General features: G+C 41.5%; 1 protein-coding gene across 6 annotated transcripts in view; it reads left to right on the top strand.

Moving 5' to 3' along the window:
* Nucleotides 1–841: 841 nt before the first annotated feature.
* Nucleotides 842–21,036, top strand: part of Pcsk5 (proprotein convertase subtilisin/kexin type 5) — a 432,587-nt gene continuing 412,392 nt past the window's right edge. For 3 of the 6 annotated variants that reach the window (XM_078047477.1, XM_040285657.2, XM_078047479.1), the window contains exon 1: nucleotides 851–1,580. In XM_078047477.1, coding sequence (XP_077903603.1) covers nucleotides 1,389–1,580 — 192 coding nt within the window. In that variant the 5' untranslated portion in view covers nucleotides 851–1,388. Of the gene's footprint in view, nucleotides 1,581–21,036 lie in introns of all 6 variants that reach the window. The other 3 variants (XM_078047476.1, XM_078047475.1, XM_005324113.5) reach the window with 2 other exon arrangements.

Genomic DNA, 21,036 nt, shown 5'->3' with positions numbered 1-21,036 from the left:
TGCAGTAATGAAGGCGGTTCTGCCACATATTTCATCCCAACTTCCTCGGTGGTCCTTTTTTTTTTTTTTTTTTTTTTATCAAAGACTATCAGGTTCCAGGGTTGTGCTTGGAAAAGTTGGAAAACTTCTCCCTTGGTGGAGAAAAAGAAGCACTCATCAGATGCAATCCAACAAACGAATGAAGTTATTCCCTTGATCCAACATGTCCATCGACTTGCATTCCAAATATTCATTGAAATATCTTTCCTGAATTCATGGCTGAAATTTCACTCTCCTGTGGCGCTGCCTTGTATCAGATGCGCAGATTTCGAAAGTCGGCAGGCAATTGACTTGGCTTTGGAGCCTCGGCGGTTGGCTTTTGTAGGAGAGGATGCGACTTACTGTCCCGGGTGGTAGCTTCTCCTGGGAGTAGAATTTGCTAAATACACAGTTGCTGAAAAGCATGAAGAATTCGCGAAGTAAAAATCTCGGGTTATTGGTTCAGCAACTGACACACAAGTGACCTTCTTAAATGCTTAGTTGTTTAAGGACGTTTAGTGAGAGGATGAATGAATCTTCGGGGCACTTAACGCGTACCAGCGTGTAAATCTCGTTAGCCTTTCGGGAAGTAGTGCTAAATTAATACAAATCCAGCCAGGAGGAGAGAAAAGGAAGTAAAACCGCGATCCTGGAGTTTTCCTCCCAGCCCTTTGGAAAGACTCGCCTTTTGCTGCCCGGGACCCTGGAGGATTACGGCTGGGATAAGCCGGAGGCACTAGGACCTGGTTGGTGCCTGGCTGCGGCCGCGTTGGGGAGGGCGGAGGAGCGAGAGGAGGAGAGCGCGGTGGGAAAGGAGGGGTGATAGGGGGCGGGGGAGTCATTTATGCAGGGCAGGCGCTGCTGCCATTGCCACTCACAGTCCCCGCGCGCAGCTCGGAGCCGGAGAGAGCGCAGGAAGCAGGGAAGCGCTCGGAGCCTGGGCCAGCAAAGGGGGCGCCCAGTCGCTGCCTGCACTGCCCTGGCTGATCGTCTCAGCCGCTCTCTGGGGCCCAGAGAGGAGCTAAAGCTAGTCTGGGAGTCTAGGAGCCGAGCCGGCGAGACACTACTGCTGAGGGCGCCAGCTCCACTTCGCCGCCTTTTGCTCCGGAGCCGGGAATCTCTCGCTGACCGCCCCGCCGGTCGGAGAGCGGCGAGCACTGGTCCTTGCAGCCCCAGGGATGGTCTAGGAGCTGGCGCGAGGCTAACTGCTTTGCTCTCTGCTGGGGCTTGCCGCCTCCTGCCGATCTCCGGAGGTTGCGCGCCTGGGCGGCCCAGGCCGGAGAAGTTAGTTGTGCGCGCCGCTTAGTGCGCAGAGCCAGCGATCTTGCGAGCGAGCGAGCCAGTAAAGGGAGCCGCGAGGCGAAGGGACCATGGGCTGGGGGGGCCGCTGCTGCTGCCCGGGACGGCTGGACCTGCTGTGCGTGCTGGCGCTGCTCGGGGGCTGCCTACTCCCCGTGTGCCGGACGCGCGTCTACACCAACCACTGGGCAGTCAAAATCGCCGGCGGCTTTCCGGAGGCCAACCGCATAGCCAGCAAATACGGATTCATCAACATAGGACAGGTAACTAATGTCGGGGGGGACCCTCCGCCTGGAAGCTCTTGGGGGCTACTCGTCCCCTCCGCTTCGAATCCCCCTCCCCCTCTTCCAGATGTGCTCTTGCCGCTTGCCCTAACTCTTGCGCTACGCTGTCTCGCTCGCGCGCGCGCTCTCTCCCCCTCACACAAGATACCTACGTACACCAAAAGTTGCCGGAAATTTTATTTTGTTTACTTGGGTGTTGAAATCTACGCGGGACAGGTAGGGTCTCCGGAAAGATCTGTAGTGTCCCCGTGGTGACTCTACCAGACCTTTTGACCTGGGAGGTCTAGGAGCATTAGTAGCTGGAGGAAAGGTCTCAGCGGGTGGCCGTAAGGAGGGGGAGAATGAGCTCTTCTTGGGGGGTAAGGGGTGAACGCATCCTTGGTGCTGGCGGAGAAGAAAAACCCTTTCCTGTTCTGACCTGAATTTAGCTCAGAAAGAAGTTTCCTCTTCTTGGGCAAGAGAACCTCTGGGCGCTGGAGAAGCTGGAGCGCGGGGATCGGAGCTGGAGTAGAGGAGAGAGGAAGGGGGAGGGAACGGGGGGCGGGACCCGGTGTAAGTGCAGCTTTTGGGGGAGATCCTGTGGCTTCCTAGCCTTGATTGGGATCTGGGGATTGGAGCGGGAAACTTCTGACCCGGTTCTGCCGAGGGAAAATGGGGTATCTTTCCCAGGGTGGAAAGTGTCATGCCCGGTGGCGGCTCAGTGGGGTCAGAGTTGGGTGGCCTGCAGGAGCGCACGTTTTTTATGGGGTCTGCTCACCGGCTTTTGGCGGAGTTACCATGCGAGGACGTGTCAATAAATTGGATGTTATGGGATGTTGGCAGCGTAACAGATTTGGAGGTATTCCGGGGCAAAAATGGTTTTGGCTTTCTCGTTCCCTTCCCCCACGTCCCTGAGAGAAATAGTGATTTAGAGGGCTCTATGAGTGGCCCCTTACGGTTTCCTTCTCTCCCAAAAGCTTCTCTGTAGCTGACCGGAGGAGGGGGCCCTAGCTGGGCTAGGAGGAACCTCCGTCGGCCTGGGAAGAGAGTAAATGTGTGTGTGGTGGGGGCGCGCTTCTGGCAGGCGCGCTTTTGGGACTGCTTGGGGTGTACACAACCTGACATGCTCTGCTAGGGTGAAGGGAGAGGAAAGTGCCATTTGGTGTAGCTGGAGCAAGAAAGCCTTGGGTGGTGTCTGGCGTTATAGCTCTCCAAGTCCAGAGCAGCAGGACACCTTTGTCCCCACCCGCCCTAATCCCCTGCTGCCTGGCCTCTTGAGTTTGAGATTAGAAAGAGATGCGTTCAGTCAGAGGAGCTCAAGGTCTTGCTCTTTGCCCTCCTAGAGGGAGGACATATTCCAGAGAAGTCAGTTCTGCCCAGGACTAAGACCTGGGCAAGCGGCACGGTTTGGGTTCTCCTCATCTCTTCCTTATCCCAAGGAAGTAAGGGAAGCTAGTCAGGTTTTATTGCCTGGGTTCCTGTCATCTGCAGAAGAGTTGTTTTCTAATAACTTGTTAGGATTCTACTGGCATCATTTTCTATGGAAGAAAATACAGAGTCTGTTCAAGTCTTTTTACCAAAGCTTAAAGTTGAGCACTGCATATACCCAGGATGGCCACAGAGGGGACCAACACTAAAGGGCAGAAGGCCTGTTAATCTTTTCAGAGATGTCTCCTGTTCAGCCAACCATGAGCATCTCCCATATACCAACCATATTTAGTAGGATAAGTTCTTGAACACACAGTTTCTTCTTTTTTTAAATTTAAATTGTTTTGAATAATACTTTTTATACAGCAGATGAGGAGACCAAGACTTATGGGAAGTTGATGCCATAGGATCACCCAGCTAGAGAGTGGCAAAACCTAGAATTCTCGCTCAGGACCATCTCTCATGGATCCTGCCTTTTAGGATCTTCCAGATGGGGAGAGAAAAGTAATATTTCTATTTCCCTGTATTCTAATTCAGTGGCTCAATAAACTGGAAGCAAATACCTAGTCATAATTCACAGATATTGAGTTCAAATAAACCTGGATTTGTTGATGCTAAGAAGGTTCATAACTTACAAGGGCAGAGACATTGGTATCTTTCTGAATTCACAGAACAGAACTTAGATGTTGTAGAATCAATGGGGAGGGGGGCAGAAATTGCTACCCAAACCACTTTTGAACAAGCAAACATTGCAGTGTCCCCCAACCTTACTTGGCTTTTTCTTTTAAAAAGTAATACTAAGAAAGTTTACATATAAATAACACCAAGTACTATTTAATGTGTTTTTTTACAACCTCATTGAGGAAATTTATAGCTTACAGAGGTTACACAGGTCCCCTTGAATTGATGCCATAACCAGTGTAAAAGGATCAGCTATTCTACAGTATAAACCCTTTCCTCTGTAGATCAAAGGAGCATATGCCTATGCTAAGTCTTTGGGGTGGTAAATTGAGTTCACACATGCAATATCATTGAATTGTAAGGGCCAACTGTATTTCTTATTCATCCTTTACTGCACTGACCTTTTAACACTTTACACATCCTTTTGTTATTCTTTCTTTTCATCAATAAACCAGCTGTAGTTCAGCTAAGGGCAGTAACCAATTTACAAATGTCAATTTACAAATTTTTACCCAGTTGGGCTTGGGGGGTCTCTTCTCCTGTGTTGCAGATTGAAACTAGAGCCTGTTACTATTTCTGAAATCATCTACTGTACTGGTAGTATTTTTGATATCTTCAGTAAGATAGGGAGGTGAGTAAGGTAGTGAATTTTCACCATAGTAAAGGTACACTCAGAATATCAATGTAATGGTTTCTGTAACATCTTAGCATTTAAAAGTAATAAGAGGTAAAATTTCTGGCCTAGAGATGTATACCGAAAAGAATAGCTATGCCTCTTCTGTTTAGAAAAGATAGGATGTGCAGAGTGATACTAGAAGCAATCAAACAAGCTAAAAGGACATGCTTGTCTTCTAGAACGGAACAATAATGAGGGTTTTCCTGCCTCTGGTTATGGAGATAGCATTATGTTTTGGTAGGTTTTACAAAAATGTTTATATTTTGTTAATGGTTATACCTTGAAATTCTGAAGTGATACCCAGCCATAATCATTTTTAGTTGCTGCTATTATGTCAGCATATATCATGTTTGCTTGATATTAACATCAGCTATAGAATGCTTTGCCTTTCTTCCCTAGGAGCTCCATCTCTGACTACAAGTCCCTTTAGTATCTAGTACCACCAGGGTGGCTGGGGGTAGGAGGTGTGCATGCCTCTTGGCCTGTTGGGGGAGGAGGAAGAGGCCTTTGTCCTTTTCACTAATTTGTGTGCTCTGACCCTTTGAACTAACAGTCTACTTGTTACAGAGTTTAAATGACATAAAGGAATACGACTGGACATATTGTTAATTGTAGACCTTAGTTTGGACAAAATCTACAAAGAGGCATTAATTTCTGGTTATTGGAGTCCAGGAAGAAGATCCCTTTTGAACAGATGGTTTGCAATGTGCAATAGCTGTGTTTATCCTTCTATGAGTTGCCTATAATCCTTGATTCCAAGCCTGAGATTACGAGGGGCAAAAACCCCCTCCCCAAACCATATAATTCATCTTGAACAAGACTCCAGAGGGATAAAATTAGATGCATGGCATACTGAGGAAATATTTTACCTGGAGTCCCCATGGACAGCCTGTGGACTTCGAAATTGCAAAGGCCACTTCTCAGGCTGCAAAAGCGGGAAAGTCACTGAACTTAATGGAGCCCCTGTTCCTTCATCTGTAAAATGATAAATCTCTAGATAATAGAGTGAGTTAACTATGCATTGCTCAGCACATAGTTAGGCTTGCAGTAAAAGGTTTGTTGAATCTGAATCAGAGGAGAAAGGTTGAACTAAGTGAGATCCAAACTTTATTGAGATGCCAAGAAAGGAAGACATTTTAAAAATGGAAAATGCAAAATGTAAAGATTAGGGAGACACATTTTTGATGGCCTAGTTAGACGGGCTTTGTAGACATGGAAAATGATTTTCTAATTCAACTAACAATTTTAAATAGCTAAATAGTTGTATGTTTGATTCTAAACAATTATGGCTGATTTCCCATGGCAGTGCCACCCTTCTCTCACTGATTCTTGTTGTAGCTTTATTAGGTATTATAACATAAACTTGTTGGAGATGGGAGAAAGGGGAAGAAAATATCTGAAGAGTGATTATTTTATAGAGTATCTTGCCTAAGCTTATTATGTTAAATCATATTTGAATTTATATTCTTTTAAATTCTTAGACTACAGCTTGTACAAGTAAAATCAGAAGACTAGTTTTCCAACTAAGTAGGAAGAAGCTGGTTCATAGATGGCCTGAAGGCCTCCCACTCACTCTGCAGATTAATTTTGACCTTTGAGTAATAGGATGCTTGAATTGCAGATATATGGTAGGGATTGAGTTCTGGGTGCTTATGGATGGCACTGGAAATACAGGACATGCATGGCTAGTCTGTTGGGCTGTTTGGGAATGGGCTGTGATCCCCCAGATCCTCCAGTTCTTAGGCATTTTATAAACAGAAGAGTAAATTGATGTTGTAGTCCCAGGTTGATCCCTGTGTGAAACGTTTGGCTTTGCACACAGCAGCTCTTCACACCCAAGAGCCTCAGCCCTGACCTCTGCCAGCCACTCTCACGTGCTTATTTCTCATGCTTATTTCTTGTGATAAAGTAAACAGGAGAACAGGGGAATATTGACTGGAAAAAGCAATTTGGAGTGCACAGCCTGATGTTGTTGGGTCTGTGTCTGCAGCATTAACTTCATAGACAAGAAATGGGGATTTTCAGTGTATATTTGAAATGAAAAACTATTTATTTATTTATTTTTTTGAGGAGTCCCAAAGCAGCTGAATTTGCCTTCTTACTATCTTTCATGGGCTGATATCCAGAAGTCTTAACCTGAAAGGTCAGCCAGAGAAGCAGGGTAGTATGCTGGGAAAATATCCAGTGCTCTCTGACTCTTTGGCTGAGAGAGGGAGTCCTGACCCAGAAATGTCCCCTGGGCAGGGAGGAGTATTTGTGGTGTTGGTTCAAGTTATGTGAAGCAGTGTCTGGGTTTTCCCGAAGGCTGAAGGATCTCCAGGCATTGCTATGACTTGAGACTGTATTTCCAGATTCTTGTGATTGGCACTGGGGATTTAATGAGGCTAAAAGGGAGAGGAGTCAGTGTTGAGACTGATTTCTCCCATAACAGGATGGTGTTGGCTTCAGTTAATTCAGATTGGATTAGTGACAAAGAAGCCACCTTTGACTTCCTGAATGGTAAACATGCTTATAGACATTTATGCATGCTAGAAAATAATACATACACATGCAATTATACATGTATATAGATATATATGTCCATCAGTTTTTAATTTTTATTTTATTTATGTATTTTTTAATGTGGTGTTGAGAATCAAACCCAGTGCCTTACCTGTGCTAGGCAAGTGCTCTACCACTGAGCCACAACCCCAGTCATCAGTTTTTATTTTTATAAAAAATAAAATTCATACATATTTTAGAGTGAAATTACTTACGTGATATTCTCTCTACTTTCTACAAGTCAAATCTCCACCTCTAAAGGCACCAAGGAAGAATAATTAATGCCAATAAACTCTTCAGTGTGAATTAATCCTGGGAGGAAAATGAGACCAGAGGAGGCAGGGGAGTAAGTATAAGGGTGGGGGTAGATTTGATCAAGGTATATTATATGCATGTATGAATATGACACAATGAAACCCATTATTTGGTATATTAATATGTACTAATTAAAAAAAAGAAGAAACAAGAAAGAAAAGAAGAGCAGAAGTTGGGTTTGAGTGAAACTCTGGAGTATTTCCTTTGATTAACCAACCTGACCCTTGGTTGGTTCTTTCTTTCTTTCTTTCTTTTTTTAAATATTTATTTTTTAGTTGTACACAATACCTTTATTTTGTTTATGTATTTTTTTAATATGGTGCTGAGGATCGAACCCAGAGCCTTACATGTGCTAGGCAAGCGCTCTACCGCTGAGCCACAACTCCAGCCCAGTTCTTTATTTTTTTGAATAAGGGCACTTTACGCCTGTTCCTTTGAACTTATAGGGTTGCTATAAATATTGTGTTCAAACAATATTATCCAAAGGAAGGCATAGAGACCATTATATAATCTAAAAAGGACACCAAGAAGATGCAAAAACTGCCCTAAAGAAAATAAGAGCATGCTGTGGTTAATGGGGATTTCTAGATTTGAGCAGTTTGTGATTTTCCAGATTCTTGTGATTGGCCCTGGGGATTTAATGAGGCTGAAAGGGAGAGGAGTCACTGTTGAGACTGATTTCTCCCATAACAGGATGGTGATGACTTCATTTTCTGCCCAAGAGACATGGAGACATGTAGGGCTGGAGCAGCTGACCAGAAAGTCAACAGCTAAGGCTTCTTATGTCCTGCTTGGACAGGCCTGGTGTTTATGAGGCCTGTATGATGTAGAGGTTGCAAGATTTGAATTTGAGTACACTGTGTATAGAAGAGTAGTGGGAAATAAAACTGGAATGTGGATAGTCCCATGAGGGATATAATGAGGCACTTAGGTGGAAACACCGAGAACCCAACTCATATTGCTTAAACAAAACTAAAAAGCAGATGCAGACACAGGGAATTTGTGTGCAGTTCTGAAAGCAGAAGATGAACCAGACCTTAACCTGATCTGCACATTCCTCATGGCAAAGCCTCTTCTGCCCTAAACTGACATTAGTTATGGTATTATTTTGTTTTGCTGCAGAAATATTAAGGAGTTTCACTACAGGGATGTTGGCCTTAATCCAGGTAAAGGTGTACATAACGTACTCCAGGATGCTCTGTGTTGTAACTTATCTCATCTGAAGAATTCTCAATTCTGAAACATCTAGATATATGATTTGTAAAAGAGTAATTGGTTGCCTATCTAGCTGAAAAGCTATAGAGAGCACTAATGTCCACTATTTCTCTGTTTTCCTGTGTTAGTTTTATTCTCAGACAGGTGCTCCCCACGAAGCAGCAACGCTCATGTGCTTTTTGGTACCTCTTCTACCCAGTGTTGAAATTAACCCCCAACCAAGACTCTGATTGGTTCTGACCACTGAATGAGGTCGGGTTCCCACACTTGGGCCAGTCTCTTTGTCCAGAGGGGTAGCAGTACTTGGGTGGGTCAGCTTGGGTCACGTGTCCAGCCTTGAAGTGAGAGAGATGTTGACCTTTGGTAGGCAATCCAACATTTGGGGAGGGACAGTTCCCTAAAGGAAAATGAAATGCTGTTACCAGAATAAGGGAAACCAGATGTGAGTCAAAAAATGACCCCACTACAGATCAGATTAAATAAGCCTATAAATGCATCTGCAGGGAGTTTCAACATTACCAGAGAGGATAAGAAGTTACATTGAAGACTCACGAGGAGGATTGGCAACAACCTGTTGATTCAGTACACCGGAGAGTCCAGTAGGTAGTGTTCCACACCGTGAGACATTCTCTGCTCTCAATCGGGTAGGACGTTTTTACCCATGACCATCCTTCAGTAAGACAGACATTATGGAGCTCTGAACAGCATAGCATGTTCATTTATGTCTGGAGGCCATGTCCACTGGTGACAGTTATACATAATGGACTGATGGAGGCAGAGAGGCTATTGTGTGTTTCAAGGTTATTGGTAAGAAAAACAGAAACTGACAACAGAAGGATTTGGGCGTTCTGGTAGAGGTGGATTCAGTGGGGCTTGATAACCCAGGAGAAGTGGAGGATGAGGAGGAGGGAGAATGTGAAGATAACGACAACGTTTTGGCCTTGAGACCAGTAGAATAGTGGACTCATTTGTAAAATTAGGACAGTTCACCATTTTTTTAAAAAATTATTTTTTAGTTGTAGTTGGACACAGTACCTTTATTCATTTATTTTTATGTGGTGCTGAGGATCGAACCCAGGGTCTTACACGTGCGAGGCAAGCGCTCTACCACTGAGCCACAACCCCAGCCCCAGTTCACCATTTTTAAGAGAATATAAATTACTGTCTGTTGTACTCCTGCTGTATACTGGGTCTCAAGAAGTATTCACCCTACATGATTGCATTCACTTACTTTCTCCATTTTCTCTTAAGTGGACTCATTTGTAAAATTAGGGTAGGACCAGTTTTAGGCACAAAAAAATATAGGTTCAGCATTGGTTATCTTAAAAATTATTTTTCTTTTATTTTTTTCCCTTTTTTTAAAATTAAAAAAAATTGTTATAATTAGTTATACATGTCAATAGAATGCATTTTGACACATACATAAGTGGAGTACAATTTCTCATTCTTCTGATTGTATATTATGTAGTTACACCAGTCATGTAATTGTATGTGCATATAGGTTAATAATGTTCAAATCATTCTACTATCATTCCTATCCCCATACCCTCCCTTCTCCCTTCACTTCCCTCTGTCTAATCTAAAGGGCCTCTATTCTTCCTTAGCCACCCCCTCATTGTGAATTAACATCCACATATCAGAAAAAATATTTGGCCTTTGGTTCTTTGGGATAGGCTTCTTTCACTTAGCATGATAATCTCCAGTTCCATCCATTTACCTGCAGATGGCATAATTTCATTCTTCTTTAAGGCTGAGTAATATTCCATTGTGTGTATATACCACAACTTCTTTATCCATTCATCTGTTGAAGGGCACCTAGGTTGCTTCCATATGTTGGTTCCTACACAGGGCCTCAATAAATCGCTAAGGCTGGCTTTGAACTTGTAATCCTTCTGCCTCAGCCTCTGGAGCTGCTGAGATTACAGGCATGGTCCGCTGCACCCCGCCCCATTCTGTTTCTATATATCTGACTTTCCCCCTTCAGATTCTATATGTAAAGGATATCGTCAGCCTTGGTTTTATTTGAGATAGAAAGAAGTGCTGAGAGAAATGCAGAGTAGATGGGAGAGAATTTAGGTGGGGAAAGAAGTAAAAATTCTCTGCAGATGAATTCCACCACTCATCTACCTCAATATAAGTGAACCTGTAGAAGTTTCTTCATGTATGAAATGAGATAATATGAGTACTTCCCTTACAGGATTTTTGGAAAGGATTAGTTAGAAGCAATTTGAATGGGCTGGGCTTATAGCCCAATGGTAGAGTGCTTGCATAGAAATGTGTGAGGCACTGGGTTCCATTCCCAGCACTGCATACAAATAAATTAAAAAAAAAAGGTATTGCCTCCATTTACAAGTTAAATAAATAAATAAATAAATTCTTTAGACAAATTGAGAGCCAGATGCAGTGGTATATGCCTATAATCTCAGGTACTCAGGGAGCTGAGGCAGGGATTGTAAATTCAAGGCTAGTCTCGGCAACTTAGTGATAGTAGTCTCAAAAAAAAAAAAAGTTCTGGGGATGTAGCTCACTGGTAGAGCACTACTGGGTTCAACTACTAGGCTCAGTCCCCAGCAAAACACACACATACAGACACAATAGTTTGGGAATAGTACCTGAAATATGTTACATCTTTAGCAAACATCAGTTATATTTTGCTTTTAAAATTTTTTTAAAACTGTACTAAATCATTTCACCTCCCTTAGCCATTTTTCATGTTCCCTTTCACTTTTAAGCAAGTCCAAGAGAAATTAGAAATTATTATCTCCCTGATTGTACGTGTGTGTGTGTGTGTGTGTGTGTGTGTGTAATCACACACCTACCCTTTCAGGAGCCAGAGAGCTCCTTCAGCTCAGGACAGTGCCTCATTGCTGATTGTGTCCCCAGCACCTAGAGCAGTGTAGGGTGTGGTCATGTGGGACAGGAGGCTTGACAGGTGAGGCTTGACAGAGGAGTGAAGGGTAAGTGGAGAATCTGAGAGGTTCATGTTGGGGTGGAAAGGAAGTGAGCTGGTGTGTAGGATGTTCCCCATCTCATTAGTCACCGAAAAGGTGGAGGTCACCTGCAAAGAGGCAGGAACTGGGTGAAACTAATATCTGGATGCTCCACCTATCATTGTTTTGGGACATTTTTAGGAAATTCTAATAAAAATCAAAGATAAGTCACAATAAATGATCACCAAATTGCAGTGAAGTTATTTCCCACTTGTACTTAGTTATTGCTCAGGAACTGAGAAAATGAATGAGTGAAAAAAATGAACCATCAGTTTAGTGATCTTGCTTTATTCTATTGTTTTCTTGCTAATGCTCATTAGCGTGAGATTAGAAAAGGACACATTAGGAGTTAGAATTTACCGAGGTTAGAGAAAGAGAGTCTGGAAAACTAGGGGTGACAGTTTTTGACTACAGGGTACCATATTTGAAATGATTGACGAGTGTGTAGGTGATGAGGAAGGTGGTGGAGCCAAAATTGGATCTACCAACCCAGTGAACAGGGTGGGGTTGGGGCTCGAAATTAAAACAGAGGGCCAGTTTGATAAGAGTCGCAGAAGTGGAAAGATCAGAGCCTTCCCAGGGAGCTTTTGTGAACTACTAGATACAGCTGTCCTGCTTGATGATACAGATATCCTACGTGTCCAAGACGTGGACATGCAGGTGGCCTGGCCAGATAGAGAAGACGTGAGGGCTAGTGGGTTGGAAGGAGTCAAGAAACTGAGACTGGGATATTGGAAGTGTTATCAGGGTGTATAAGATGAGGATTCCAAAATAATTCGTGCTGTTATCCTCACCGGGCAGATAAACATGAAGTTTGCCTCATATTTCAATTCTCTTTGGGTAAATGTAAGTATTATCTCTGCCTCACATAACTGTGTGCTCTTATTTGTACTGCAGGTCCTGTACTAACTTAAGGGATAAAAACAGACACATGGGTGATTACTTTCAACTCCCAAATGTATCTTCCCTTATTTGACTTAAAAACTGAGGATTGCATTGAGCGCTGAAGAAACAGCATAAGCAGAGAATATAAAACCAAAACTAATATTTAAGGATGATTTTTAAATGGTTTATGCCATGTCACACTTTACGTTTACTTCTAGAGTAGGTTGTCACATAGCCCATTTTCCATCTCTATATTATAATGGATGTTTGTAACTATAGTTTATTCACATGTCACATATTTTGCCTTTTATACAAATATTTTATATAGCAAAAATGAAACTGTGTTCTGAAAATGTCCTTTATGCATTCATTTCCTAAACTTTACTGCTTTCTGGGAGTATAGCTATATTTTAAAATGTAGGTTTTAAATTATTTATAGATTGTTCTGTTTATAATATATAATATTTTAACATTGTCCTGTAAAACATTATATTCATCTTGTTTGCATTTGTATGTTAATCTTTATGTTAATTTAGGATTAGCATCACAAAAGAAGTATTAAGTTACTATTATAATCTGTGCATTATTTAAGAAGCTAATTCTCTCCTGGGAAAATTGCATTTTGGATACCATGCCAGTATTGAAACCAAAATTTATTACAAGTCAGTCTTTCCTTGATGCCTTTCCCAGTATCCCCAAATGACAAACTGTGTATTCATGTGAGTGTATGTGTATGTATACTGAAGGGCTGATATTTTTGTAATAAGTACTGGAAGTCTGGAATTTTCCTATACTGAGAGGCTCCTACAGCTGTAAAAATATACCATCTTTTCCATATCAGTGTTCCCAGGCTTGTGCCTTGTTTTCTCTAGTTGAAACTTCTCAACCAAAATAAAGCTGGGTAGTGTTCACTAGTCTGAATACAGTGCAGGGAGTAGAAATAATCCCAGGGCCTTTTAACTTTCTAAGCAAATATTCATAATTATGAGGTTAGAAGACTACTAGTTACTCATCCAGGGCCGATTCTGTTAGCATTTAATTTAAGTGTTTGTATGTGTGTTGGGTTGGGGTGGAGAGATAGAGAGGGGAGAATCATCAATTTTAAAGTTTCCCAAGAAAAAACTAAATTGTAGGTCACTTAGGACTTATCACTGGCTAGTTTCCAGCAAAACTTTTTTTTCCCTTTATTTCTGTAAACTACGGGGCATCTTTCTCTTGGGTTAGTCCTTGTAGACTAATTTATCAAACGCTGTGTTCTTTGGTTTATCACAGGATGATGTCATTGCTTCTGGGCTGGGTGGATGATCTTGGGACTAGTGAAGGAGAATCAAGGCTGAAAATAAGTGACTTGAGTTACCCCTCTAGGTCCCACCCCATCACTAATATATCATATACTTTTGAACAGGTCACAGGTCTTCTTTATGATAAAAGATTTGTTCTACTCATTTACTTAAAAAATAGTTTTTGAAAGACAGCATCAAGAAAGTGGAAAGACATCCCACAGAGTGGGAACAAATATTCATAAATCACGTCTGCTGGAGGACTTTGTATATTTGTATAAAATATACAAAGAGCTCTTATACTCAATGATGAAAAGAGCAGTTGCTCAATTAAAAATGAGTGCAATTGATATGATTTAACATTTTTACAAAAAAGATATACAAATGGCCAGTAAGCACACAAAAAGATGTTCAACATCATCATTCATCAAGAAAATTTAAGTTTCAATGAGATGCTAGTTTACACTTACTAGGAAGGCAATAATAATAATAATAATAATACAGATGATCATAAGTATTTGAAAGGATGTAGAGAAATCAGAACCCTCGTACACTGCTGGTGAGAATGTAAAATGGGCACATTGGAAAAGAGTTTGGCAGTTTTTTGAAAGGTTAATCACAAGGCTGCCCTATGACCCAACAATTCTGTTCATATGTGTGTGTGTGTGTGTGTATATATATATATATATATATATATATATTCATTCTCTGAAAATGTTTCTCCACAGAAAAATTTGTTCATGTTAGCATTATTCAAAATATCAAAAAGTAGAAATAAATATCAACTGGAGAATGGATAAATAAATTATAGTATAGCCATATAATGGAATATTATTCTACAATAAAAATAAAGTTCTGATACATGCTACAGTATTGCTGAATCTGAAAATGCTATGCTAAGTGAAAGAGTCAGTCACCAAAAACCATATATTAAGTCATTGTATTTATATGAAATGTCCAGAATTGGCAAATCTGTAGACATAGAGGTTAGTTAGTGGTTGTCTAGGGCTGGAAGGGTAATGGGGCATAGTGTTGATGACTATAGGTATGAAATTTAGGGGGAGGGGATTGATGGGAATGTTCTAAAATTGTGATGATCTTTGCACAACTCTAAATATATGAGAAACTATTGAACAGGATACTTAAAATGAGAGAACTATATGATGAATTACATCTTTATAAAGCTGTTAAGAACAGTTATTGAGTACCCATTATTTATCAGCCATTTAAATAAGCAAAATCCTACTGCATTTGTCTGTTCACATGAAACATACATTAGAATGAGAAGGGACAAGCTATAAGCTGATAATTAAATTAATAAAATAATTTCATATTATAAGTGTTTGTTGGAAAGCAAAATCTGTAGACTAAAAAGCAAGTAAGAGCTAGGGAACTCTTTTGGGTAGATTGGACAGGGAACACATTGAGGAGGAAGTACTGAGTAGATACCAGAATGTTAGCAAAGCCCCAAGCACAAGGTGGTCTGGAGTGGGATGAGATCCACACAGAGGGGCCTGGGAATGCAAGAGTCCCAGGGAAGGGGCTGGTCTAGGTAGAGTCTAGTTAACGAGCAAGAAATGGTCAAGCTTGAAGTTGGAGAAGACGGTCTTAAAGCTTAATTTCGGTGACACCACTTTTTCATTTAGAAGTCACCAGGAGCATTGCCTAGTGCATTAAAACAAGCCTTCCCTGGACTTTTAGAGTCGTGTACTTTCTTGTTCTGAAATGCTTTCCCCATCATCTTTTCTACTCTGTCTCTTAATAAAGCCAAACTGAACTTCCCCTCATCCTCCAGATATTAGGCTCAATGCTACCCTGGTTTTGTGACAATCTTTCTTTCTTTCTTTCTTTCTTTCTTTCTTTCTTTCTTTCTTTCTTTCTTTCTTTCTTTCTTTCTTTCTTTCTTTCTTTCCTTCCTTCCTTCCTTCCTTTTTTCTTTTCTTTTTTTATAATAACTTTAATCTATTTATATATTTTTATGTGGTGCTAAGGATTGAACCCCGTGCCTCACATGTGCTAGGCAAATGCTCTTATCACTGAGCTATAGCCCCAGCCTCTTGTGCCAATTTTTCTACCTGGAGTATTCACCTGACCCATAGCTCTTCTAGAAATTTTATATCTTCTCAAATATTACCCCTTTACCCATATCTTGCTCTGGAAGTATAAGTACATAAAGGTATAGGTAAAATTACTCTGATTTTTCAATTCATTGACTCCCATAATAGTTTTCCAAATTTTTTCTTAGGGAATTTAGAATAGTTAAGTTTTCCTTCTTTTGTTTTTCTCTTATGGGGACTTACTCTGTACTCTGTAGTGTGTAGCATGTTGTCTTGCTCATTGAAAGGAATCATTAGCTGGGAGTGGCAGCACATGCCTGTAATCCCAGTGACTCTGGAGGCTGAGGCAGGAGGATCATAGGTTCAAGGCCAGTATCAGCAATTTAGTGAGGCCCTCAGCCGTTCTGTGAGACCCTGTCTCAAAATTTAAAAAAAAAACAAGGGGTTGTGGTGGTGAGATGTAGCATAGTGGTAAAGCACTCCTGGTTTCAATCCCTAGTACCAAATTGTTAAATATTGTTTGAATCTTAAAACTATTTTACAGATATATATTGTACCTGCCAAGTAACCCTGAACACTGGAGAAAAAATTTCAAAAAGTTTTACAATCCAGTCAATAAGGAAAGCTAATTGATGCTTACTATATTTCATAAAGGGGTGTGGTAAAAAGCAGTGCTCTCAGATTGAAGAGTCATTCATGTGTGGACTCTGAAGCTCAGGCTTCCTGGGAAATAGACTAACACTTATCTTTTAGTGTTTTTAGGACCTTAGCATCATCAGCAGGTCATTTTTTTTTCTGATTTTGACTTTCATGAACATTCTTTGTGTGAGAATCAGAGTTCTCGATGTGACCACATTCATGCCAAGATCCAAGCCCCAGCTCATCCTAGGACTGGGGTCACTTCTCTGTGGGTCCCAGTGAACCCCATGGATGCTGCTGGCTGTGATTCTCTCTAGGGGTGGCAGTGAAGATTGTGTCTATTGGAGCCGTGGGAAGAACAACAGAGAGCACCCCCAACCCCCCAAACACTGTGAAAGAACAATGTTTTGTAAACAATGTTTTCAGATCACAAGCAGATTTTATTTTTGGTGTGGAAACAGTAGGAGTAGCAACAATAAGCAGATTCAGTGCACCTTAAGGGTCCTAAAGGAAATAAGCAGTAAAATCTTGTGGTTTGAGGCTCATGGCAGGGCCTACCTGGATTGGCTCTTTCAAAGGGCCGAAACTGAGGTTATTCTGTCTGCATGAGAGGAGGGATTGCAGACTCCAGCACAAACAGACATAAATTAAGCCTGCAGCTTAGTCCTTAAGGAGTGGCTTCAGAAATATCCTTGGAGACAGGAAACAAACTGAGGACAAAAAGAACAAATATTCATTGGGAGTTAACTCCCTTTAATCATAGAAGGAAAGTTCTCTTGGTTGGGTGACATGGCCAGAGGCCAGTTTCTCAATTGAGATGGGTCTCCCTGTCGGACCTGTTTAGTTTTATCATATCCAAGCCTCAAATGACCGGGGCCTTCAGAGTTCTGCAGGTAGGAGGAAAGATGGGTTCTATTTTCTGGGTCAGATGAAAGAGAGATGGGAGAGCCAAGTTCTGTCATGGGATACATGGCTTGAGAACAGAACGGTTTCCTCCTTTCAGTTGTGTTGGGTTTCCACAGCTAAGGCCTTTGTCACTTTTTTGTTTGGGCTATTGCATAAGTCTTATCTTGTCCCCCATCGTCTGCTCCTTTTCCTCTAGGCTAGTCAAAAAGACTTTACTTTTTTCCCCCTTCCTCGTATTTGTTTTCTTCTTCTACTCTTCCTTCTTCAATTTTCTGAGCATAACTCATTGTAACCATTTTGTCGATTCTTTGCACCTTTTCTGCCACCTTCTGCTTTTCTGCCTCCCCTCATGTCATTCTCACTGTATGGACATCCTCATGTCAGTATTCCTCATCTACAAAGCCCTTCCTCAGCTTCCTCAAAGAAACTCTGTGGCTAAAACTTCCACTGTTTAAACTGTCACCGAACCTTGTATGCTTCTTTTTATTGGAATTTGACATTTTCACTGTGCATTCTTTCTATCTATCTATCTATCTATCTATCTATCTATCTATCTATCTATCTCTATCATCTATCTCTTCCATCATCTTTTTGCCTACTCATGCATCATCTGTTTTATCTTCGCTGTTAGACAGTCATTCCCTTAAAGACAGGACTTCTGTCTGCTTCATCTTTGTTCCAGATGGCACCCAGAATTGAGTGCTCTGCAGTTAAAATGCCCTTAAAAACATATTCTGAAACATATGCATTGGCTCTGAGGAGAAGAGGCAGAGAGACCACAGTAGTTGGTAGTACTATCCACATCGACTATTTCTATTTCTCCTGGCCATGGGATAAATCCGAGTTTCCCTATCTTTGGTGTTAAATATGGCAGAGTGACTTCAGTTGGCCAGTGGAAAGTGAGCAGTGGGGACACAGGTCACTTTCTTACTGGTCAATAAAGGACTCATGATGATCAACATCTGCTGGGATGATTGACAGAACTCCAGGTGGTAGATGTTCCAATTGTCTGGGTCCTTGAGGGATCTGATGGGCAGCATGTCCAGCCAATGCTTAGTGGACGCATGAGATGAACTAGAACTTTCTCATTTTAAGTTGATGAGTTTCATGGGGTCATTTATTACTGCAGTGAAACCGTGTCCATCCTAATACAGAAGTTTAACCTCATTAGTTTTCTCTTTTGCTTCTAAATGGTAAAATAGGCAGACTTCAGTGATCTCCAGTTTACATTTTTCTCCTTTTTCAATTGGTTATTGTATGTGCCAACACCCAAAAATCAAAGAAACAAACAAATGAAAACCAGAAGCCAGATAGCAGGTCTTTACAAATATATATATAGAGATGTGATTTTGATACTTAAAGGAGATTTGCATTTCTTGAAGGAAACCCTGAAGGTCTTAGGGCTTAATTGGCCTCTGAGTTTCTTCCCTATCCTCATGTTGCATATTGATCTTGCCAATTCTGTGGATGAGATTTATTCTGTGAGTTCAGATTGGTGACTGGTGAGCCTGTTTAGAAAATTCAAATTTTTTTCTTTTCCAAGAAGACAGAAACTTATTGTAGTTTGCCTTTTTATGTTTTCCCCACTAAATGAAAATAATTGATAAATTTTGCATTTCAGAGGATTGTTCCTGTAGTCCCAGTTACTTGGAACATTGAGTCAAGAGTATTGCTAGAGTCTAGAAATTCGAGGTCAGCCTGGGAAACATAGTGAGATCTTGTCTTCAAAAAAAAAAAAAAGTTTTTTAATGGAGAATTGTCTTTCTGCTTGCCAAAAGCACTTGCTTTTTGCTTTCTCTGAGGGCCACATTATTCTTTCAGAAATATGACACCCACTGCTGCAGAATCTGCTTAAATTTGCCGCCTCTATCTAGGGGACATTGTGCTTCAGCGGTTAGAGAACTGGCCTTTCAACATGTGGATATCTTACACTCGCTGATTTATGTGATGTGGACACAGTAGGGAACATCTGAGATGTAAAATATGATGGCCTGATTCTCCAGCTGTTGAAATTAATCCAAAGTAGCAGATATTTCTTCTTTGGCAACACAGAATCAAAGCAACATGCAGTGATTTGGTTCGCCGATTTGTGATCTGCTAAAAACTGGAAGAACTTAAAATGGAGGGAGTTAAGTGCTTCATAATGTGAAAAATATTCCAATATTGTGCAGTCTTGGGCAAATTAAGCACCATGAAAGTAGGACTATTTTGAAAAAAATTGATATACTGTCTGTGGATGTGAGGATTTTTTTTTCTAAAATACCCTTTTATCAAAGTTGTCAAAATCTTATTTTGTTCAACCTAATTCTGAAAAAGGCAAAGATTATAGTGGCGCTCTGCCACTTTCTAGACTCCCAGCTGTGAATATCATCTCTGGCATTTGTTCATTTTTTTCACTTGTAAATCTCCTTTGCAATGTGTCTGTACTTCAATATTTCTTGAGAATATTTAGGATACTCCTACCATGCTGGGCACTTGACTAAGCAGTGCACAGTACCCCCTACATTCTAGGAATTTGTATACTCACAGAAGGAGTTTATCAGCTTGCTTCAGAGTATATCATCCAGAACTCATTGGTTTGTCACCACAGTCATTATTGCTTATGAGGCTTTGAGTTAACTGGAAGGTTCTCCATCAACTGATGGGTCCAACCATGGCCTCGCTGGTATAGCAGGGCTTCACTCACATGCCTGGTGGTTGGTATTGTCTGCTGACTTGGGGGTGTTGGGTTACTTGGCCACATGTCTCATCCAGCAGGCTAGCTGAGGCTTCTTCCCATACTGAAGAAGGTATCCTTGGAGCCAGACAGAAGCAGCCTCCATGTGAAAGTCCTTTTCAGATTTCTGCTTGTGTTTTATTTGCAAACATCTTATAGGTCAAAATGAGTCACAGGACTAAGCCAACCTTTAAGAAGTAGAGATATAGATTTCATCTCTAGATAAAAGGAGATAAAAATAATTGGCCATATTTTGTGTTCTAGCATAGGGAGACTGCTACTAACCAAATGGAGAGAAAACAAAAGTGTGTCAGATGGTGGTAAGTGCTGTGCACAGAAAATTGGAAAGAAGAAAATAAGGGGCTGGGATTGTGGCTCAGCGGTAGAGCGCTCCCCTAGCACGTGCGGGACCTGGGTTCGATTCTCAGCACCACATACAAATAAAGGCATTGTGTTGTGTCCATCTACGCCTAAGAAAATAAATGTTTTTTTTGTTTTTTTTTTTTAAAGAAGAAGAAAATAAAACAAAAAAGCAGGGAAGAAGAAATATCTAGGAAAAAAAGTTCAGTTGTAAACAGGATTGCTAGAGAAGTCTTCATAGGGAAGGTGGTATGAGCAAAGATCTAAAGAGGGTAGGGAAAGAAAGGAACCTCATAGACAGCTGGAGGAAGCAAAGTCTAGCAGAGGGAACGAAGGCGATGGACAGGAGAGACATTGGTATGTTCGAGAATGGCAAAACACCAGTAGTGCTGAGGGAGCAAGGGTCGGGTAGAGATGGTCCACAGAGGTAGTGCAGGTGAGTTGGAGAAGTAGATCCCATCCTACGGATCAGTGTTTTCCAACATTTTAATGTGCATTTAAGTCACATGTGGACCTCGTTAAAATAGAGTCTGCTTCAGTAGAGCAGAGATGGAGCTGAACATTTGCATTTTGAACAGGTTTGAGGTGGTAACACTGCTGCTGCTTGTCTGGGACAGCATTTTGAGGGGCCAACCAGGAGGTGTTTGCAGGTCATGCACAGTAAGGACTTTGGATTTTCTCTGAATGAGGAGGGAGGCCCTGAGAAAGCTTTGAGCAGAGCTGTGACCTGTTCTCTACCATATGATCAAAGAGGGCCTTGGTTAAGA

This window comes from Ictidomys tridecemlineatus, chromosome 4 (assembly GCF_052094955.1).
Source record: "Ictidomys tridecemlineatus isolate mIctTri1 chromosome 4, mIctTri1.hap1, whole genome shotgun sequence".
Classification (NCBI taxonomy): Eukaryota; Metazoa; Chordata; class Mammalia; order Rodentia; family Sciuridae; genus Ictidomys; species Ictidomys tridecemlineatus.
The sequence above is the reverse complement of the archived record's forward strand: the minus strand, read 5'-3'. Positions and strand labels throughout refer to the sequence as shown.